This window comes from Platichthys flesus, chromosome 5 (assembly GCF_949316205.1).
Source record: "Platichthys flesus chromosome 5, fPlaFle2.1, whole genome shotgun sequence".
In the NCBI taxonomy this organism is placed as follows: Eukaryota; Metazoa; Chordata; class Actinopteri; order Pleuronectiformes; family Pleuronectidae; genus Platichthys; species Platichthys flesus.
This window is the reverse complement of record NC_084949.1, coordinates 24,212,593-24,236,370: the sequence shown is the minus strand read 5'-3', so window position 1 is coordinate 24,236,370 and position 23,778 is coordinate 24,212,593. Positions and strand designations below refer to the sequence as shown.

The following is a 23,778-nucleotide window of genomic DNA, read 5'->3' as shown; positions in this document are numbered from 1 at the left end:
GAGAAAACGACAGAGAGGAGATGTATGCAGGTGAGAGGAGGGACAGGTGTGTGCGTGTGTGTGTGTGTGTGTGTGTGTCTGTGTCACAAAGGGGGAGAGCAGTAGTACTTGTCCTCTCAGTGGGTGAGGGAGTCGAGCAGGACAGTGTGAGTGATGTGTGACTGTATTGTAAGAGGGAGGACATTTAGTGCGACACCACTCTGTGACAGAGGGATGAGTGGGAGGGCAAATCTCTCTCCATCACAGGGACACACACAAACGGCCAGTCCTGCTGTGTCCTTGCTCTGTGTGTGTCTGTGTGTGAGTGTGTGTGTGTGTGTGTGTGTGTAACTGTGGTGCACGGGTTTCTTTAGTGCTCATGACCGCCTCATTTCTCCTTGGGATCTCAACCCACGGGGGGGGGGGGCTGACACAGAAAGTGGACAGAGGAGGAACGTGACCTCAGACGCTGCACAATCTAATTCAGCAGGAGGCAGTGAAGCGTTTGTGGGTCTATATGAATTTGATAAAGCCTCATGCACGCAAACATCCCAATGGCAAACTGACACCGCGTCCCATTTCCATACTACTTATTAATTATAATTAAAATCTGAGCATGTAATGTGGTTTTTGTGCACTAAAGCCATAAAATGAAGTACTCTGGGTAGTCAGTTTGTATATGTTAAACTACTTAATTGGTTTTAGTACTTCATTTTTTAATTTGCTCCTAAAGCCATGTCATAACCAATTTAAAACAAGGGTTTTGAATCTCACACACACACACAAACACACTTACACACACACACACACCACCTTCATCTCCTTCATCGCTCAAACATCTCTGATTTGTCTTTATAACAATTTCTCTATTTCATATACTGTTTAAAAAAACTACAGTAGCGATGGAGGTATTGGTTCAGAACATCTACGACAGCGCCCCCTGCTGTGCTCTGAAGACCATCCTGCTCAATAGTTTGTGCTGCACAAGGTTGTGGTTGTGTTTTATTGCCGCACAAGGCAAAGTACGACAAACAACAAACATTTACACATCCAATAGAAAGAAAGCATCTGCCAGGCACAGAACGCACACTGGAGGAGAAGCTGCTTGCTCTCCCCCCAAGTCCCATGTGACCCCCCCCCCCCAAACCCAGGTTGACAGGTTCTGACAGCTCGGGTCGAATAGCAACACAAAGTAGTGTGTTCCTGAGTTCCACAAATTATACAACACAAGTTTCAATACAGGCAATTAACCAAAAAAAACTATTTGGGGTTAGGGTTAGAGAGACATGGTCAATACAGGACAAATGTGTTTTTATCTGAAAGGGCCTTTACACAGAGGTCCCAAAATCTGCTTGAATGGTTTATTTCATTCAAGGATGGATGGATGAATATTTTCTATACACGGGAAATAAAAGAAGCTGTTACACATTTAAATAAGTAGCAGTAAATGCAGGAGTAAACTAGTGAAGCGGATCAAATCAACCCTTCAATTAATCCGTCAGCAATCCTACCATTTAGCACATCTCCAGGGCTTCAGATTAATATCTCGTATAGATGTGATATATAACAATCCATTAAAACAAGCCGTGACATAAAGATAACACATCAATTACGATCTTAAGATTGAAAAGTGATAATTTTAACGTTCAGCATTCAGTCACAGTTTGGAGAGAAAAGAGCTGACAGGTCTAAAAGGAGATGATGTATAGAACCTTGTCCGTGAAAGCCGCAGTAGAGTTTTATCCTCAGATTCAGTGATACAACTACACAAGGAGACATGATTTAACACAATAAACAATTTGTAGTGTTGAAATGGGAGTTGAGGGATGAGAAGAGTCAGTGTGACCTGCGTTTGCTGCCGTCCAGAATTTCATTTATAAGCTTTCAGCTCAGAATTATATTAAAGTAAAAGCACAGCACAAAGAATTCACTACTATTTACTTTCAAGTGGCTTTCGGTGGTGGCACAGATCAATTCAGACAAGGCCACAACAACATGCAGATACAGGTTGTGAAGAGCCTGAAGAATCAGGATGAGCTACATGTTGAATCTGTCTGTGGAAGACGGAGCTGGCCTCTCGATGACATGACACAGTCACTTTGTAATGCAGATTGAGCCTCGTGGGTCTGATGGCAGCGACCTGCTAATGAGATTCAGCACCGAACATAATGAAGCGCTCTGACCCAATTGTTCTGATGCGAGAGGATTTGTAGTGGAGCTGTTATCCAATAATCTTCCACACGCTGCGTGCACATTAACACAGACTCAGACGATCTGATGAGATTATCAACAACACAACCAGATTATGATCCTCTGAGCAGATTATCATCCCCACAATCCCCCCCCCCCCCCCCCCCCCCCCCTCTCCTCAGATGTTTTGTGTGACTTCATGGAAGCGTGATTGTGCGTGTTTGGTGTACAATACAATCTTCATGTTGAGGGTTTTTTCTTTTTTTTTGTGAGTGGCCAGTGGCCTGTGGAAAGCTTGGTCTGGGATCAGTGGTTTCACGGTGTGTGTGTGTGTGTTAAAGTGTGGTTGTGTTATTACATGGCCGGCTGCACAGGAGACAGAGAAACAGACGTCAGCCGTGTACGCCATGGGTCACAGCCACGGGGACAGCGCAGGGACGTGTGATTACATAATGTGTAGGGGGAATGTCTGGATGTGAGTCTGTGTGTGTGAGTTGAATGTTAAGATTGTTTCTATGTTATTGGGAATGAGAGAGTCTATACTGGAAATATCAATAAAGATAGAAGACTTGACAGCTCCCCAACGTGGGACGTGGGTCCAACTGAAAAAGGTCAAAGTACGCATTAAATACATTTCTCCCAATGATAGTGTTTTATTTAAGGTATTTCTTATCACCTTGAGGTATATTACATTTATTTATATGAATTTATTTGATCACATAAGAATGGCGTGACTCCTCTCCCCCGATCAAACTAATTCTCCAAATTCGCACAACATTCGTATCTTGGATATTTCAGCTTCATTTCTAAATAGTGGGGGGGACATGCAGTCTGTGGTGAAGACGTGTAAATGAACATTGTGTGTTTGTCTGTTTGTTTTTGTTGTGGAAATGTGATTTGTGTGCTCTGGCATCGCGGAGCTGTGTTTTTTAGACTCTCTCCTGTCTCATGTTGTTCCTCCTTTGATTCCTGTGGGTTCCTTGATGGAAAGTAGGCCACGAAAAAACACACAGAGGATCGAATTCACACTCTGTCTTCAAATCTCTGTCTTCCTGCGTCTTTAATGCTTCTGTCCCTCGCCAGGCTACCAGATCTCCTACTGCCTGAACAGCAGGGAGCCTCTGCGCTGGACCACGGTGGAGGTGGGCTCCAACGCTCGCCAGTTCACGGTCACTGGTCTCTCCTCGGAGCAGACCTACGTGTTCCGACTCACCGCCCGCACGGCGGTGGGCTGGGGCGAGGAGCAGGAGGCCCTGGTGGTCACCACGGAACGCAGAGGTAAGGGACACACACACGTACACTCATCTGGAAGTTGCTTTTATCCAAAGCGACTTACAACTGAGGGGCAACACTAAATCTTCAGAACAGTGTGGACCTTGAAGTGAGTACTAAGTGCTGAACAAGATAAAGTTTTGGAGTTGAGGTAAGGAGGTGCCCGGTAAGTGCTTGTCAGGCATGTTAGGGAGTTGGAAGAGTTGAGAGAGGAGGTGCTCTCAGAGGAGAAGAGTCTTCAAGAGGTACGAGAGAAGATAGATTGCAGAACGAGAGGCGCTCTCCTGCTCTGATCACATTCGGGAGCTTGTTCCACCACCAGAGAACTAAGTGGACCGGTCCGGACTGTGATCGCCTCGTGTGCAGGGAGGGAAATGTCAGCCAGCGTTCCTCGGAGGAACTCAGTGGCCGACACGGAGCACAGGCCCGTGTGATGGAGTTCAAGTGTATGGGTGCAGACCCAGAAGTCTCTGCAGGCAAACATCAGTGAATTGAACTGTGAAAGTGCCCCCCCCCCCCCCCCCCCCCCCCCCACACACACACACTTTAACAGAACTTCGGGATCACGCTCCGGTTCAAACATCCGACCCGACACTCCGCCTCACTACGCAAAGAATTTATAGAAATCTAATTTGAACAGTGTTTGTAGAGTGTGACAGAAAACATGGAGATGATGTGAGTCATTCATCAAGGCGTCTTTTCATCAAGCACACTTCTGATGAGAGGTGATATTCTCAGCTCTGCCTGGAGTCTCACTGCCGGTGTGTTTAACTATAGCGTCGTCCTGAGGCTGACGGCAAATTGTTGTGAAGAAACTAAGACTAACTATCGTGAACGACAGAGACGGGTTTCCTCTTTGAACCTGTTCCCCGGTGCTTCAATTTCAGGAACACAAATTAATTTTAATAAGCATTAAAAGCAAAGAGATTGGTTCTCACAGAGATATTTGTTAATGGACGACGGAGCTTTACTTATCATCACTGTTGCTTCTTTCAAAACAATATTCTGCAGCATAAGAAAATAGAAATACATTCAATTCTAGACACTCAAATTGTTCCTGACATCTGTGCACACACACACACACACACACAAACACACACATGTAAGATGCATGACTGATAGACAAAGCCCTAGATAAAGAAGAGCTGTGCGTGAATGTGTGAGTAGTAAGTGAATGTCGGCTGCACTTTGAAGAGCTTTGAGTGGTCGTTAAGACCAGTATAACTCTTTATAAACCCAGTCCATTTCCTGTTCTCTCTGCTGAGGAACATAAGACGTGGTTGAAAGCCCCATTAAATAGTTAACCAGACATATATGTAGTTATAGGTGCTATCTGAACAACTGTACCCAGCAGTGAAGTGAGACGTGTCCTAAGTCTTCATTCACGTGGGAGACAAATGACAAAGAGCAGTAATTTGTGTTGTGTGTGATTGTTAAAAAGCAATCCCTCTCTCTCTCTCTCTCTCTTCCTCTCTCTCTCTCTTTAAAATTGAATGAACACAGGCCCAGTAAGAGTGTGATTAAATTCTGAAACTATATTAAATCACACTCTAATGGAACAAGCATAACAAGTGTCTTTGTTTTCTATTTATAAAACAAAAAAAAAACCTTCTCTACATTACTGGATAATTCAACTAGAATAATGGGGTGTGAGCTCGGAGGCTTTGAGTAATGACGAGTAAAATCTGCTTTCTTCATCCAGTCCTGCGACTTATGAAGCGTCCTGTGCTGCATTCATGCAACAGGAACCAGCAACGATATTCACATTCCAGTATAAACATGAATACACAAGATAAAAGGTCTGAAAGGGGACATGTTATGCTCATTGTACCACAGTTGATATGGCTCCTTGGGTTATTAATGAAATGTCTGAAACATATTTTGGTCAAAATACCACAAGGATCATTTAAAACAGCCCTCCTCAGATTGACCTGTTTTGAGTGCCCCCCCCTCACCCCCCAGAATTTTAGCTATCCATTACCTCTGTAGAAATATGGCTATTGGAGACGAAGAAACAATCTTGCAACCATTTCGTTTTGAACCAGAGTCGGGTGAGCCGAAGCCTGGCTGCGAGAGCCCCAGCTCCCCAGCGCAGCCCCGCAGTGGGAGCAGTGGGAGCAGTGGGAGCTTGAGCTGGCGCAGCAGCAGCATCCTTCCACACTGTTGAGTCAACGTTTAGAGGGTGTCCCGGGGGTCCCTTGTTTATGCAGCCACTTAAATGTCTGACGGGTAGCAGCTAACGGGGCCGGTGGAGCCCGGTTAGCATTAGCTCGCTCGTCAAAGACCATGCAGCGAGACTCCCTACATGGGCATGGTGTGACTATGACGTTTATTTCTGTCGTAATCCCATTCGACACCATCTAGCCTATCTTTTCTTACATAGAGGAACCACAACAAATCGCAGGAGTTGTTTTTTTCCAGAGTTTTTGGGACGGCAGACATGCCAGATACCCAAATCAACGTGTAGAAGCAGTACAAAAGTGGAATTTTAATAATATGTCCCCTTTAAAAAAAAACAGATTGGTCAGGAACTCCTGTAAATGAGCCAATGTTAAGCAGGAGGGACTAGATTAAGGTTATTAATTGTACCTGAGCTCTTCACACGATTTTTCATATAACTTTCAAATAGAGGCAATTTGGTCAAAGACATTTCGGGTTTGCTATTTCTTAAAGTGTGAGAAGGGTACTGTAGGTTTAAAATTATTATGATCTCTACTCAACATGTGTAATGAGTCGTGGTCTTTGTGTAATCTTTGCAAAAGATAAAAGTCAGAAAGAGAAAAGCAAACAGCTCGGACAGATCCTCCGTGATTCCACAAGCAGTTAGTGGCTGAACGTGCACAATCCGTTTCTACTGGGCTCCAAGTGTTGCTGCAAAATAAGACGTCTGACCTTTTCCACGAGTCGTTGAGCAAAGAGAAAAAAGATGAAATGACATTTAAGAATCTCCAGCGGATTTAACAGAGCATGCACGGCGGCAAATGTAGATATTGAAATCACCAGGTATTAGTTGCTCGAGGACATAACGAGCGTCTGGAGTTTTCAAATACTCCCCCGAGGATCTGTGCAACAGTTCATGAAATATGTTAACGTTTCAGAACAAAACGCTTGTTGTGTTTATTGTGTTACTAAACAAACTCAAATTAACGGACTTGTCGAGTGAAACGTAGATTTTAAGTGTCTCTCACGGCATCATGCTCTGTTGTGGGCAGAGAAGAAGTCTTCACTTGTGGCAAGACGTGTGATTCAGAACAGTAGATGAAGTAGACCGGTCATACAAACAGAGATGATGGAGACTGAGCTGTGACTCTCCTTAGTTTTGTTTAACCTGTAACCTAAAAAATGACTTTTCCTCCTTCATGCAGTTGATGGACAGCTCTTTATAGTGCCTTGATTTGAAAAGAGCTAAAGCGACTGTGGAATAAAGTTTCTTTTTCAGTTTTTCATCCTCCTCAGATACGGAGGTCGTGACGCTTTTACCTCGTCTCTGTGTATTTTCAGAACTATTCATTTCATTTACGCAACCACCGGTTGACATGTGCACCAGGTTGTGCAGGTGATTTTATTTTACATTTCTCTAAATTGCGACAGGAGAAGATTGTGTTTAGTTAATGGTGTGAACAGCAGGAAGCCAACTGTAAAAATAGATTGTTTCATGAACTCACTGACATCTGGTGAATATCTTTTTTAAATAACGAATTTGTTGTAGACAGTGGTCGGGAATTTTAGTTTGAAACATCTTTTTGAAAGTGTTTTTGTTGCTAGTTTGAGAAATGCTCTGTAAAACCGGGGGATAATTCCCTGTGATTCCCATTATAGTTCATCCTGATTCAATTTAATTAAAGAATTTTGATTATAATGACTATAAAGTCGTAAATACAATCTTCTTTCACCAAACTAAGTTTTAAAAAAACAGCATTGTTACTCCTGAAATCTTTTATTTTTGATAACCCTTGATATTACATTTTCCTTATCCTATAATTAAATGTTAAGCAAAATGAATTTCAAAAGGTTCTTTTGACTCCTGAGAAAAGAGGAGCCATACCCTTGAAAGTAAAAGATCACTTTCATTGTCACTTCTAAAGTAACAGCGGCTCTCGTGTCTCAATGGACCATCGGAAGAATAACTTTGACTTTTTGAAACACGACTCAAAACCTTTCATATACGTCGTCCCTGATCTCTTTGTCCGATTCTCTCTGTCAGCCACACATCTGCTGAAGCATTGAAATGATACAAAAGTCCTTCTAACAAATCGTGACAGTAAATTTTTATGAAAAACTGGAATCATGATGTCTGATATTCCGCTCGGAGCCCTCGGCGTGTGTAGTGCATTCTTAATTGGATCAGATATCGTGACATCGGCCGCATCATTATCAGGATTTCTTTAGAAAAATAATTCAGTGGTTCCCTGTTCCACTTCAGCAACATAATGGCCCATTCTCACTGGGAGATAGACGGAATGGCCTAATAGAGATTTCTTTCTGATGATGGTGGAGAGACCAACTTAATCCCTAGAAAGAGAAAATTGGTTTTTTGAGTGGGCCTGCGAGTGTGTGTATGTGTATGTGTGTGTGTGTGTGTGTGTGTGTGTGTGTGTGTGTGTGTGTGTGTGTGTATGTGTGTGTGTGTGTGTGTGTGTGTGTGTGTGTGTGTGTGTGTATGTGTGTGTGTGTGTGTGTGTGTGTGTGTGTGTGTGTGTGTGTGTGTGTATGTGTGTATGTGTGTGTGTGTGTGTGTGTGTGTGTGTGTGTGTGTGTGTGTGTGTGTGTATGTGTGTGTGTGTGAGGCAGCGTTAAAGTGCCGCATGTATCATGGACAAAAACTGTGATTCCCTCTGGAGATATTTGTCTATTCGGGTGTTTGTCTCCAAGAGGGTGATAACTGATCAGGTAAGGATCCAGTTGCTTTATTTAGCTGAATCCATTCCCCCCCCCCATCTACCCCATCATCCCCTTCTTCTGCCACCACCCAGTGAGGGATGTAGCTTGAGGGCGTGAGGGGTCACGGGTGTTAGAAAGTTAGAAATGTACAGTATTAACCCACTTCGACAAAAGAGAACTAATACAGAGAATAAACTCTTCACAAAAACCAAATATATATCACCAAAACATCATAGGTAGTCTAATATTTGAGAAACACACTTTTAAACCAAAGTATCCTACTAGTGAAAGTATCTGAAGATGAAAATTAAGTCTAAATCAAATAAACCCCCCTCTGAGGTGGCGAGCACTTAGAAGAGCCTCGTTGGTGTTTCCTGTTTGTTCGCAGCTTGTTGGGCTCCATCCTTTTGACCAGTTCTGACCAGATGACCACAGTTTGGGGTTAAAACAGATCATTTGTGTTAATATAACTTAGAATATTAAGAAATAACTAAAAGTGTACACTTCACAATATACATTAAATAAAGCATATATATATATATATTGTATGAAGGGGAGGGTCTCGTGAAGGTTCCTCCCACAGTCCAGATTGACGAGCAGATTGGAGTGTAAAGTTATTAGCTGAAGCTGCGTGGCTGAAGATTCCCCCCCACACACACACACACACACACGAGCACACACACACATCCTCCCCACCTCCGCGGTGTAGCAGTAAACAGTTGTGTTAGTGCTCAAAGGGCAGTACGTGTTCCGACAGCTATGAGCTGATGATCAGAACATGATCTTTCCTGGGGAACAGAACAAGAGGGGAGCAGACGGGGAGACACAGATGGTATCAGGGAAACAAAGGAGGCAGAGAACAGTGAAATCTGGATGGAGATGAAGAATAAAGACGAGAGGGGAAAAGGGAGACAGACAGATTTGACTAAAATGACTTGTGATAAGGATGAATGAGGGAAGGTGTGTGTATGTTTCAGAGCGTAAGTGGCGATTAATTAAACTTCAGAGAGAATCGATAGCGCTTTCATTTCGTAGACGTAATCGATAACCCGCCACCCCTGAAATTAAACAGTAATGCCCCCCCCGACCATGTGTTTTTTGTTTTTGTGTCTACGTGCACATACAGATATTGTGCGCTCACGTCCACTAATCACACACAGCTACCGGCAACACAGTCGCACAAAGACACTGACTCCTGGAGCCATCTTTCATCTCCTAATTGAATAGTGAGGACAAATCCACAGTCTCCCGCTCACACACACACACACACACACACACACAGACACACACGCTGGCAATCTGCTGAGAATATTGTTTCTTTAACGCCGCAGTGGTAAGATGTCTTGTTTCATTTAAACATACATATGCATTGCACGTGAGTGATGTACATGTGGGGACGTTCGTGTCCAGTGTTACCAGCCATTTGGAGCATGGGGTCCGTGACGGCCTCCATTTGTTCAGGTCACAACTCATTTCAATATCTGTAGCGACACATCAGAGGAGAAGCAGGAGCAGACGAGTGGAGAAACAGATCGAATGCACAGCGATCGTCTCACACATGCTTTTACATGCATTTTAGGTTGCATGGGTTCCTGCTGACTTGGCTGTAAGCTGATTTATTAAACATGGGATTCTTTAGTCAAAGTGGGGGGGGGGGGATTAGACAAGCATGGATTTCTCCATCTAGATTTTACTCTTTGAAAAACTGATTTCTTGTCTCTAATGAGATTCTTCCATGACTTCTGGTAGAGAAGGCTTCACTGTGACAGCGGATGAAACTAAAGATCATTATACGTGTAGAGATTCACGCTGGATTCAAATGAATTCAATCCAGAGTCGAACTGAAACTAACTGAAAGCTCCTTCTAGAAATCGTGATCTGTGAGTTTCCACCATAATCTGTATATAACTGACGGCTTCCTCAAAAGTGAAGCCAGAGCACCTTGATCGCCCCCTGGTTGCTGGGTGCGGTAGGGGTCATAAGCCCCGCCTCCTCCATGTTAGCAGATGGGACATGGACCAACCTAAAAAGTCACATGTTCTCAAAGGTGGTGTCTGTCATTGCAGGTTGTTCTTATCACAAAGACTGTCTTTACAAACATTCTTTGGTTTCCACTGCTTAACAGCCGGCTCTCTAAACATGTTCGAGCTTTAACACACACACACACACACACACACACACACACACACACACACACACACAAATCCCACACATCCATGTATCACGACTACAGGTGAACTTCTAGCACCACAACCCAGCTGCTGTGGAGGCTTCTAATGGCACAAACACCTTTCTGAAACTCTTTTGTCTTTTGGTTTTCTTATTATTTGTCGATGGATAAAAGGTCAAACTTATCTCCAGAACAAACACCCACGTCTGTGATGTGAAACAAATCTGTGGGTGTTTTGACCCCTTGCATCAGACACCTCCTTCACTCGCGGTAATGAGCGATAATTCCGTCTTTTGATTTGTCGGCCAACTGTAAATCTAAAGTGAATTAATGTTTACGAACAACAATACTCATGTAGCAGCCTTTATGTTTGACTGGGTTTACTTTTAACTTCTAAATGCTCCCTCGCCTATTTTCCATTTCCTTCCACTCTTCATCTTTTTATATCTTCTCTGTTCCCCACGTCCACAGAGCGGCCGCAGCCTCCGAGGAAGCTGTACGTTCCTCAGGACAGCGTGGAGTCTCGGCGTCTCCACCTCCACTGGGTGACCGGAGGCTCGGGCTCCTCTCCCCTGAGGTACTTCACTGTGCAGCTCAAACAGCTGCCCAGTGGGGACTGGAACACACACATCGCTGACATCCCACACAACGTGACGGCCTGGAGCGTTGACAGGTACACACACACACACACACACACACCACACACACACACATCGAAGCTTGTACAAAATATAGTACGTTTACTCCACACCACTTGACTGTTTGCCTAAGCCTCTCCTCCAAGCATCCGCCCATTAGACATACCTTATCCTTAGAGAGTCATGGGAGGAGTGGAGCTGATCCCAGCTTAGACTGGGAAAACGTCGAGAGGCCAGTTCATTAAAGTCCTGACAAAAAGCCACCTTCACTCTCGCATACACACCTATGGGTAATTTAGAAATCACCAATTAACCTGACCTGCATGTGTTGAGACGTTGAGAGGAAAACATGCAACCTCCAGCATAAAGCCTCCGACTCACCAGGGGTTGACGTAGCTACTGCACCGCCATGCTGCCCCCCCACCCCCCCCCACAAACGAGCCTAGCAACTGTAAGGAGGTGCATTGAGTTGACGCCCCCCCACCGCGTACAGTCGTCAAGGCAGCGGCAGTATACTGAATAGATGTTTGCATGATGACTGCTAATGAGAGCTACTTCCACGAGGAGTCTCTTTCTTATTCGGTTTTAAGGATAGATCACAAAGCTCCGTTCACAGCAGCGGCAGCATGGAAGTCCTCCCCGCACGCTTTTAAGAACTTGGCTGAACATTAACGTCTCTGTCCTGCTCTTTATTGGATTTGAGAAAGTTTACACTCCGGCAAACCCAGCGAGGCCTCAGGAGACAGCATTTGACAAACATCTTAACTTCCAGCGGTTTCCAATACTCTCAGACCGATTTTTCCACGAGGGAAGTGGTCTCTCTTCACTGTCTGTCTCTCCGTGAGTCTAAGCTGAGCAGCTCCAGAGGATAATGTCTGATTGAAATCTGATTTCAAATGTTTTCTTCTTCGTCATCCTTTGCTGTAACACAATAACACAACTCTGCTCTGACGTCCTCTCAGGCTTTCAGCTCAGCATCATGTCTGTGGCCAGCCAGTGTATTTTTAAAACCCTTTCTCTAGATTAGTATTTTATAAAAAGAGTCTATTTGAAATGTCTGACATGTTGCTGCTTGACATCAGAAAGCAACGGTACCTAAGGAGGGACAGGGCTCACCTAGGCATCGGTTCGACCACGACAAGAATCTCTGGAGAAAAAAAATTATATAAATATATATTTGGGTATATATATTCAAAATGGCAAGTTGGGTTTAGTGCAAAATGTCGGACTTGGACTAGTTGAAGCAATCAGGAGAAATCTTGTAATGTTTATGCGTCCTCGGGGGGGAGGGTGGACAGAAAGAGGTGGGGGGGGATGCTGTTAATTCTCAAAGCAAAGAACTGAGAATTAGAACACAGAAACATTTGTTTGAATTTAGCAGAGGAAGTAAAGAAAAGCACCAGAGAGAGCAGAATAATCCTGATCACTGCAGAGCTGTGGAGGATCTCAGTCACCTGATCACAGGCACAGCAGGAAGCAGCTCTGTCTTTTTTATCTTTCTTAATATATTCTCTCTCTCTCTGCCATCATGTTTTCAAGTTCTCTCTCTGCCGTTTATCCGTTATCTCTCTTTCTTCGTCCAGTTTTACCTTCCCAGCATTCGCCCCAGTTGCTGCCACCACCTTCCGTCCAGCCACCAGTAGCCAAAGCTTTTTAAAAAACCCATCAAAGTTTCTCGAGCGTCACCTCCACTCGTCCTCGGCTTCCATTCCTCTCTCTTTATCCCTCCGTCCTCTCCTCCCTGTTGAGACTGTCATTACACCAGCAGGTGATTGGGCTCCGACCGACCCCCGAGTCCCAGAACCCTGATGAGGCTTATTTCTGTTTAGTGTGCGCCTCCTGCTTCGTGGTGCTTTTTCGTGAGCTCCTTCACACAAGCCCTCTCAGGACTGTTTGAGATGCTGAAGACTGTTCTCTCAGTGTCACTGCATCCAGCCGGCCTCAGGGAGAGTCGATCTGCCACGACCACGCCTCTTTTCCAGCTCACTCCATCACTGAATGCTCTCACTGCGGTGCCGGGTGGAGGAATTAGCTCACATCTCCGTTTGCTCACGCTCATACCGACTTGTTATCTGTCCTTAATTGTTGTTTTCCAGCGAGACATCTTTGGAACCAACACATCGAAGTCCCCGGGCTCATTCGCAGCACACACACACATAGAGTCCACACACACACACACACACAGACACGCACAGGCTCACACTTTCAAACACTGTCCTCCACATCCTCCCAGTGCTGTTGGTTCCCCACCCTCTTTGAGCTCGGGATCTTTGATGTTCCTATTCCTACGATACCCTCAACCCCACAGGGCTGGCTGGTCCCTCATTGCGCCCGGCTCATTATTATACAAGAGGACACTCGAGCGGTTCTTCTGTCGCCCGCTGAATTTCCAACTGGTCCTCTGCCGTCTCCCAGGCGGCTCTGTAAATACAGTCTGCAGAGGGGCCTTGCTGGTGGACGCGGGAGCAGCAGTGGAATGACTTCTTGTTGCTGATTTTTGAATCACTGTTGTTAACCGGTGTTTATAATGGGTCAGATCAATTAAGAATTAGGGAAAAATGACTGTATTGCAGCCAACTGTCCTTTTTTTTAAATTGTAATCAATGTCCCAGCGCGAGGGAGAGAGGGGGTTGAAACTGTGAATGGGTCCTTGTTCGTCGGACAGGTTGTAAGTGGCTCTTGGGTAAATTGGTTTCAATATGACCGGTGTAAATTCTCTTCCTGTTCTTATTAAGGCCTTCACTCTGCACAGAGGAGAAACACAGATAAGAGGTGGTCGTGAAAATGCTTTGGCAGGGGAGACAATTAGGAAAGTTGTACGATAATTATTATTCAAGACCTGGTGTGATCTTTAGAGACCGGTGGAAACACACGCCTGTGAGAGGTGGAGGAGCTGGAGTTAAAGGGACCCGGTGGATTCCCTGACCACCTGTGGGCTGTAGAGTAATGTTTTGATGAGCTGAATTCTCTTTGCGTCTTCTATAGAACATTGTTTTTCTTTTTGTTCGAGTAACAAGAAAAAAGAAACATTTAAATATCCCTTAACACCGAATGTTGAATAACTGAACACAGACCGAAGGGGTGAGAGCACACACTGGTTTGGAATGAAGATTAACAAAAATATATTTAATTGACCAATAGCGGAAAGAGCTCAGCAACTGTCCTGCCCCATGAAGGCTACTCACACAGTGGATGAGTGAATGAATGGACTGTGGACTGAGCTCTACCTCTATGTGTCCTCCACTCACAGGTGAGGGACACACTAGTAATAACACAGACCCAAGTTCCAACTGTGAACCCACCAGAGACTGAAGCTAAGAGGAACCGCGGAGATGCAATTTTCACCCGTGTCACATCTTTCAAGCCCCCCCCCCCCTCTCAAAAACCCTGAGAGTTGGATTAACACCTGGTGCTTCCACTGCCATGTGTGAAAATCCATTGTGAGCACTGAGGAAAGTTGTGTTTTGATTGATGATCACAAGGCACAGCTGCTGCAGAGGAGAGACCCCCCCGCGCCCCCCCCGCCGCCGTGTGTCTTCAGCTGTCGCAGTGCTACACAAGTCGTGCTCATCGTTATGTGTGTAATTGTATTGCTGTGGTTTTTTATTGGATGAATTTCAGATGCAATGTCCTCATCAGTTGGTTTAGTGATAACGAAAATCACACTGAAACAATCTCAGTGGATCTCTGTGCAGCAAGTCCATTTCTCAATATTCTTAAGAACCGATTTATAAATTGATGCCTGAACCAAAATGCAAATATATACGTCGGCTTAGGCCCAACAGCCTCCTCACGAAACCACATTTAAATTCACTAGATGAAGGTTTTTATTTGGATCCGCACCAAATTGCACAGGCTCAAAAATGTCTTTCCCCTAAATATACTCGATCCATGAATTATTCTGAAGAGCATCAACGAAGCACTTATAGAGATATAACCTCCTCACTGAATGCTTATATATCATACATATGAATGTGTTTGGTCTGCAGGTTGGAGCCGTTCACATCGTACAAGTTCCGGATGCTGTCCACCAACGATGTCGGGGACAGCGTCCTCAGCAAGGAGACCGAGGCTGTGACCACTCTGCAGGACGGTGAGAGACTGGGAGGGAAAGAAAGTGGAGGATGAGGGGATGGGAAGAAGATGGGAGGAAGCTTGTCTCTGTGTCTTTTCCTCTTCCTCACTCTCCTCCTGTGTTTCCTCTCTAGTGCCCGATCAGCCTCCGGTGATCCTCACAGTGAAGCCCACAACCACCACCTCAGTGCTGGTGCAGTGGAAGGTATTGTCACAACAACAACAATAACACCCACACACACACAGAGACACTCACAGACCCACACAGAAACAGACTCGGGAGTGCGGGTTAACCGTTTACGTGGGATTGCTGCAGATTCACTCTTTGCTGTGTCCGTGGAGGAAGTTACCATTGTTACTGAAGCAGGGAAGTTCAGAGGGCAGCAGAGACAGACTGAGGAGACGGAGGGAGAGAAGGATGAACAGACGGAGGGAGAGAAGGATGAACAGACGGAGGGAGAGAAGGATGAACAGACAGAGGGGACATATCGTCCCGGGTGGGGAGGACAAATGTTGAAAAGTCCTAATGAGAATATAGCAGCAGGGGAGATGTTAGAGGGCAAGAGAGGCAAACATCAGCCATGTCCACCAAGGGAGGAGAAAGGAAAGCCCGGGGAGTAAAAGGAAAGTGGAGCGAGTCTGTGGTGAAATGTGAATCGACAGTAAATATAGAACCGGCGAGTTCAACGCTCCTCACTCCTCCTCCGCCGCTTGGAAACGTCTCCTCCTGCTCCTTCTCGCCTCGTATCAAAGCAGAAGGAGGCGATGGAAAAACAAAGTCACCAGCAATTTCATCATCCTTTACAGAGGTGCCCGACCCAGTGAAGCATCGCTCTTTAAAGTGGACTCGATGAAACACTGCTCTGCCAGCCGGCCCGTGTCCTGTCAATCACAGAGAAAACGTTTTTCTTCACATACAGCACAAAAACCCCTCAGACAGTTTCCTACTTGGGAAATGGATCATTATTAATTCTCTTCATGTGCTTGTTTGCGTGTTTGCCAGCGGCCCGGGGACGACAGCATCAACGGGGTGCTGACTGGATACCGGCTGTACTACAGAGAGCTTCCAGTGAACAGCTCGGCTTCCGCTGAGGCTGAGGTCCAGACCACGAGGAGCAGCAACACCAGCTCCCTTATTACCAGTGAGTGGTACAGATGCTGATGCTGGGCTGAGATGAGCAGAGATAACTGTGTCATTTCTATCATTTTAAATTCTCTGTTATTTGTTTGAAAACACCGGTTTTTGGTTTTTCAGACAGAGGTGTAGAAAAAGCAGGTTTCTCATTTTCGGGGGTTTTATCAACTTTAGCTGTTTAATTTTCTACACACGCATTTGCAGGTTGACTTTTGATTTGTTTCCAATGACTCAATTTATAACAAGGATCCAGTAAAAGATCTTAAATACACTGTCGTTGGCTTTAAACCTAATTTATTATGAATGAAACAAGATCAGTCAGTATCATCGTAACCTGACGATACTTTATGACTTCTTGTTTTCCAGTGTAGATGTTATTCTTAGTTATTCGTAGTTTTATATGTATTCTAACCCACTTGCATTTAGCCGTGACCCTTCCAACCTGTGTAGTTGTTGATTTTCTCCACAGCTGTTGATATAGTGTGTGGTTGCAAGTGCAGATCGTAAACTCAGTCATGCCAACACTTACAAACTTCCTAAGAGTGAATGAACTCCCTGTTAAACACGTTCCCTGTAAGTTTTAGGTTTTTTTAAGAGGGTAATAAAAAGCCCTCCAGGCTCTTCAGACACTGAGCGGAGCCACAGGTCCTGTATTCTCATTGGCAGCTGTGGCTCAGCAAAGAGAGAGAGCAGGTCGTCCAGGAACAAATCCCCCGGCTCCTCCACACTGCCCTGCCGAAGTGTCCATGAGCAAGACACTGAACACTTTTTTTCAGGGGTTTGGCAAACCGTCAGTTGCTCTGATGGAACTTTACTGCAGCTCATAGACAAAAGTTGTATTATAAGAGGATCACACAAGTATGAATCAGTGAGTTTTTCAGATCATACAAACCAGCTGCTCAACAAGGCGCCGCAATGAAATCATTTATTTAATGAAAAATGTCTCAAAGTCAGCGTCGGTATTATGTGAGATCACAAAAACAAGCAGTGAAAGAGAATCGCAGATGAAAACAGTTTGCACCAATCAGCTCAGTGACCACGTCTGGGGAAGATTTACAACCTGAAGTCTGATAAAGAAGATGTGTTCAGTGTTCACGCTGCGCAGCTCGTCTCATCGAACAGGGAGCCGAAGCTCTGACGTGTCCTTGATACGATTTTCAATCAGAGCTTTTTAAATATTTAAGAAAAACGAGAACTAAAAAATATATTTTAAAGATCTTTTCAGATGATGTCCACATCAAAGCAGGAAACCAGGAGGGAGAGAAGGATGAGGGGAGTGAGCAAACGGCCCTCACAAGCCCCCCGTCCCCCCGTCCCCCCCCGTCCCCTATGAGACCACCCATATTGCACTATAACACTGCAATAATAAAACATTATTATCCGCCGTGCTTTATAGTAGATTGAGTATCTGCCCGTCGAGATGGGCAATTCTGTGTCCGTCCAGCGGCCACGGCATAAAAGTCTTTAACACAGTCATTTTATCGAATAGCATTATAATTGCACAATTTATTGTTGAACGTGAAATGTTTATGGATTTACTCTCCCTCCGTGTTTCCCCTCAAGCCAAGAGCACCTTCAAGACCGTCAGCAGCGCCGCGCTCACAGAGTTCGAGTTGACACGTGAGTCGTCCGGCTGTAAAAGCCTCAGCGCCTCCGCCCCCTCGGCTTGTGTGTCCCGGTGAAGTCTTTAAACTGTTTGTGTGTTGTTTCTCTGCAGAGCTCAAGAAGTTCACCCGTTACCAGATTGTGATGACGAGCTACAACATCATCGGAGAGAGTCCACCCTCCGTCCCTGTGGAGGTGTCCGTGGGAGAGGCAGGTCAGTGGAGGACTCTTCACACATCTTGTTTAGGGATCTCTTCTCTTCTCTCCCATGGACGCTGATAAAAAGCTGAATTCCAAGTTTCACAAAGGAACATTTCAGTTAAGAGTTTGTGTCCCACTCTTCAGCATTAGCTGGAGTTTAGCTTCAATGGAGATCGATCTGTTGATTTGACCCAGCAGCCGTGAGGATTTCCATCACAGCTGCTCCCATCTGCTTTGAAAGGTGCTGTGATGTGGTAGAAATCTATAGAAGGAACCAGTAAGTGGACTTTTGAGTTTGGGATTGTTTGGTCAAAACGAGTCTCTGCTTTGTCGGCTTCATCCAATCTGGTCCCGTCCGCTCCGATGCTCCTGTCATTCTGTTCTTGTTCGTTCTTTGTCGTGTCCACGCCCCCTGTCCTGCTCCTGCTGCCCCTTGAGTGACATTGAGGTGCTCTCGATTAGATAAGTGTGTGCTTGTGTGTGTATGTGTGTCTGTGCAGGGGTGTGTGGATATCTGAAAGTGATCCAGAGCTGCACAAGGCCATTTATTTTATAGTGATGGCCCAACCCCGGTTTAACTTACACCAGAGTCGAACCATGGATCCATTAATCAGACAGGAGAGCAAATATATCTCACACATGCAAACACACACACACACACACACTTACACATAGACACTTAGTGAGCATGCTGAGCAGGATGGGTTGAATGACATGACAGCAGGAGGATGTGAGACCTTTAAATATCCATCATGTGTCATCAAAACTGAGTTCATCGTATAGTGTGAGTCCAAATCGTTCCCCCTCTCTGTTTGTTGGTTGGTTTTTATGTTTATTAGCAAGTTTACACAAATATACAACACAAATTACCATGTAACTTTGTGAGTGGATGCAATTTGGATCAGGAGAGGACTCAATCATTTCTGGCGGGGATCCAGTTCAGGGGGCAGATCCAGGAATGTTTCATCTGTTTCCTCATTTTCACTGTTTTTACTGTTTCCCCAGTAAAAACAATCTGGGTCTTGATCAAAAATAGGTTCATTTATGGGACTGGTTTCACTGGGATTTGATTTTGACTCTGACTGAAGTGGAGAAGCATCAGACGGGAAGGGGGGGATGTTGAGTTGGTGTAGCCTTTTCATGGTGTTGACAGTATCCTGGTGAAAGGGGCTGGAGGAGGAGGTGCTGCAGCATCATCTGTGGTCTCGGCCCTTCACGCAGAGTTATGGGCGTACTGGGATCTGCACCTTATGAATACTACACCCTCACCCACCCTTTTTTGCAATCTCACACTCCCTCAACCAGACTGGTCCTGTATTCATAACCAGTTTGTGTTTGTGTGGAGTTTAATAGGTTACACATGTCACATGCAATGGAGGCAGAGGCGAGGGTAAGCAGCGGGAGTTTTGGGGGGGGGGGGGGGGGTGATGAAATGGGGAGATATGGCCTTTTCTTTAGCCTCAGGTGCAACTGCTGAGCTGTTCATGCATATGTGTGGTGCGCTGGAGTAACAAGGTGCCGCCTCAGGCCCATTCTAATTGGAAGAATAGAACATATCTTACCAACTTCTTCAGTAGCAACCAGCTGCACACACATAGACACACACACACAGACACACACACACACACAATCATCCACTTCTAACATATCAAGGACACTCATTGGTATAATGTATTCCTCAGTCCCTAACCTTAACAGCATAACAGTGACACCCCACTTTAGAGCGACTCTGGTTCCAGAAGTGGTTTCTCCATCGATGGTTCAGAACTCGTAAAAAAGAGTTTTAAATCTGGAACCAGTCCGATCAGCTGAATGAAGATGGGACGTGACCATAAAACGTTTGATTTGCAAAAAAGTGTGTGTATGTGTGTTCTGTAGTGAAATATCTTCACATCCCATAATCCATTGTGAATGATCCCTTTCAAATCTTCTCGATTTTTACCTTGATTTTAATATAAAGTGTTGTAATAAATTGTCGTCTATAGCTTGTATGTGTGTATATAGTGTTTCATGAAGTGTGTAGTGTAGTAATCTGTGGTAACGTTGAAGGATCTGATTATAGCCGACGTGATTTTCTGCAGTTTATGGTAAACTACAGCTGAGGATTGTGGGTAGTGTAGTTCTTCTCCTTGACTGTCACGAATAAGGTCCTCGCTTGAAAAAGGTCCTCACAAAGATACAAGACCTGTCTAACAAGGCGTCTCTCCTGCTGCAGCCCCGTCCGTGGCCCCCCAGTCCATCAAAGTGTCCCCCGTGTCTCCCTCCAGCCTGGAAGTGACCTGGGACACCCCTCCCCTCGAGACCCAGAATGGACTCATCCAAGGATACAAGGTGACACACACACACACACACAAACACACAAACATGTACATGCACACAAATAATTCACACACACGTGCGATCACTGAGGGTAATAGAGTTTCTATGAGGTGTTTTAAAACGACTCCCCTCTTGTCTTGGAGGGGTTTTGCTCTGCTGCACCTTCAAGTGCCCCATAGAGACCAGAGAGAGAGAGAGAGACTTAAGTTAGAGGAAGAATCTGAATATCCTTTAATGGTTTCAATATCACTCCCCAGGCCTGCCCCCCCCCCACCACCCCCTTAACTCTCCTGTCCCGCCCCCTCGCTCTTAGTACTTCAAACACAAGGTTATCTGTCCTGCTTTAGACACATTGATTTCTGCTGGAGTGGAGGGAGGACTGGAGAAGAACGGAGGGAATGTAATATTTGCAGAGTGAAGGATTGAGACGGCCGAGTGATCCCTGTAGAATCCTGATTAGAGACCAGGATTCAGAGAACATGTTAAAACTACCAGAGATGGCAGGAGGCTGGGAAGGGGCTGTGAGGCGCGGGGGGGTGGGGGGGTTAAGGAGATTAAGAAAAAGAGCAAAGAGGGAAGGTTCATTGAATTTATAGGTTCAGCCGTCTGTTAACACACCTGCTCTGTGAGATGAGCTGCACACAGCGGGCAGGACTAACACCAAACTTCACCGCGGAGCTCTTTTCCCCAGTGGAGGTTTCCTGGAATGCCCTGGAGGGCTTGTTAAACACACTGAGCGTGATGGGCGAGGGGGTAACAGGTATCACCCAACTATGCAGGGCCTGTCAGGAGGTGTGTGTGAAACGTTCGTCTGAGCAGCAGCGAAAAAACCTTCGGCAGAAAACTGTTATTCTGATTTATTCTTGACCAGGAAATCGAGTCACGTTTTCCTCGTTTTGACAGAATTGTTTGTTTTCTAGTGGTGAGACTAAGGGTCAGGTTTTAAAAAAAAAAAAGGAAAGTGCACAAGACACAAAGATGAAACCTCCTGCTGCTCTTTATCATCCTCACCTCAGACCTCTTAATCAACTCCTCGACTGAAGAGATGTAAAAAATCCATTTCATGTTCCTTCATGGTGGAAGGTTTTCAGACTAATCCTGAAGGTCTCACTCTCGGTAAAAAACAAAACAATAAAATAGATCCCCAGCAGCCCGAGTGGATTACTGAATCACCAGAAGCATCACCAGAGATATTTCCCATTTCCTGAAAAGTAAAGTATTGTAAATTGAATTTCCTCTCTTATCCAGAAGGTAGCACGGTTTTATTTTTTGGAGAGTGAGCGGCTGGATGAGTTGTTCTGCATCTCATTACTGGAGCCGCTCGCCGAGGGAGGGAGATGGTTTTATGCTGCCCTCAAGTGCCACTCCTGAGCTGCTGCTTCCTGGTTCGGAAGCTGTAAATATAACTTATGATGCTTTGTGGAGCTTCCAGTTGGGAATAATGACAAAATGGAGCCTTTAAGTGGCTCTTGGCCGTTGTTTTACTTTATATCCCAAACTGCACAGGAGAGGTTTATGTTCCAGGGAGAAAAAAAGAGAATGAATGTATCAGCTGAAATTCCATGCAACTAAATTCTGTTTTAAATGAATTTACTTGAATTGTAAATTGGAAACATTTGCATTAATCACATTTGATATCAGATATTAAAGGAATATGATTTAACGATTTAATTCTTGCTAAATATTTGGTGACATTTATGATCTCATTGCTTGTACTTTGGTCTTTGAACATTGAACCCGACCTCAGCCGAACGGGTCATGTTCCCACTGGACAGATTATCCAGAACCATGAAATATATATATTTTTTTAATCTGTATAGTGATTAAACAGTGATTAGCATTTTTCTGGATTTGTTGGTTTTGTGGTTTCTTGGCCACTGGGACACTTTCAGCAAGTTTTGTAGAATGAGATTATTTGTAGTTTTTGTGTAATTCTGCTGACAAACAGGGACAGTGGTGAGGTATGGAGGTGATAATATTTCATGGAGGACACGTTAATTGTTAGGGGGGGGCGTTACAAGTACTTGCTCATCACTCGCATCATATCTATGTAATCGTATCGGGACGCCAAACACTAACATGTTCTACTGATGCAAAGAACATTTGTTTGTGAGTTGTCTGACTGAGCTGAGTTCCGATCTAATCATGTCTCACATTGTTGTTTGGATTCTGAAATCTGCCAGTTGACGTTTTAATGAGCTGACGACCGTGCTCTGTTTGATTAGGGAGCGCGGGGGGGGGGGGGGGTCCATGTGCTTCACTTCACTCACACAGCCTCTGACACATTGAAGCTTCAGATAGATTAGTCCCAGTGAGAAGAAGTCACGATACAGACTTCTCCCTCCCTCTCTGGTGGATCATCAGGCTGTGTACGAGTCATTTCTAATGCACGGGGCTCAACCACCTATGTGACCCAGCTGCTCTTTAAAACATGAATAGTTCATGTTGATGGAAATATTTCCTCAAGTGAGACGATGAAGCGATTTACACGTATTTGCTCTTTCTATTTCTTTTCAATTGATAAAAAATTAAACATTCCTTGACTTTCTCAGTTTCCAGTAACAGCCTCTGGACCTTTCTCACATCTGCTTCTTTTTCTTTTAAATATGTTTTAAGCCAAAACAGCCAGTCTCAAATGTCTTTTCTCTCAAATTACAAGTTTAGCGCTCTCTCTCTCTGTCTCTCTCTCTCTCTCTCTCTCTCTCTCTCTCTCTCTCTCTCTCTCTCTCTCTCTCTTCTGCACCAAGTCTCTCAATGAACGTGGAGCCTGAGGCGACTTCCTTCAGAGATCACAGAACCTCATTGGTCCTTAAAACACCCGAGCAACAGGAGGCCTACTGCAGTTCACTCAACGGCCACCAGTGTCATTTACAGACAGGGTTTTGTTTGTGTTATATATAGAAACTTCAGTAAAAAGATGAGAAGTCATTTATTTAAGGTCATATATAAAATAAGAGGGACCATTATGAGCAGGAGACGAGCAGCTTTACTGCACCACACTGATTCTGATGCTGGATATGCATTTATATAGGCTGTTTACCGGCTGTGAGATATCAAGTATATTGCTCATCTGTTTGTTGTCATTATTTACAGCCTGTTCCATTGAAAGTGTGCGACCCTGACACAAAGTGGAAGTCACACATTCATGGTTTTTCTATAAGGTTAATGTTGTCAGTCAACGAGCACATTTCTCTGCCACGTGAAATGGAACCAGTGATTGTGTTTGATCGTGAAAAGACAGTTTTGTCTCCATTAAATTGCCAAATTCACCAATTCAATTCACATTTCTGGGTTTAATAATCCGGTGCTTTGGT

The 23,778-nt window shown here is 44.8% G+C and overlaps 1 protein-coding gene across 1 annotated transcript in view; it reads left to right on the top strand.

Annotated features, from left to right (window-relative positions):
- Nucleotides 1-23,778, top strand: part of LOC133953467 (protein sidekick-1-like) — a 93,964-nt gene that overhangs the window by 62,871 nt on the left and 7,315 nt on the right. Inside the window, exons 26-33 of the mRNA XM_062387392.1 lie at nucleotides 3,253-3,447; nucleotides 10,964-11,165; nucleotides 15,120-15,223; nucleotides 15,339-15,409; nucleotides 16,208-16,346; nucleotides 17,903-17,959; nucleotides 18,057-18,158; nucleotides 20,361-20,476. Coding sequence (XP_062243376.1) covers nucleotides 3,253-3,447; nucleotides 10,964-11,165; nucleotides 15,120-15,223; nucleotides 15,339-15,409; nucleotides 16,208-16,346; nucleotides 17,903-17,959; nucleotides 18,057-18,158; nucleotides 20,361-20,476 — 986 coding nt within the window. The remainder of the gene's footprint in view (nucleotides 1-3,252; nucleotides 3,448-10,963; nucleotides 11,166-15,119; nucleotides 15,224-15,338; nucleotides 15,410-16,207; nucleotides 16,347-17,902; nucleotides 17,960-18,056; nucleotides 18,159-20,360; nucleotides 20,477-23,778) is intronic.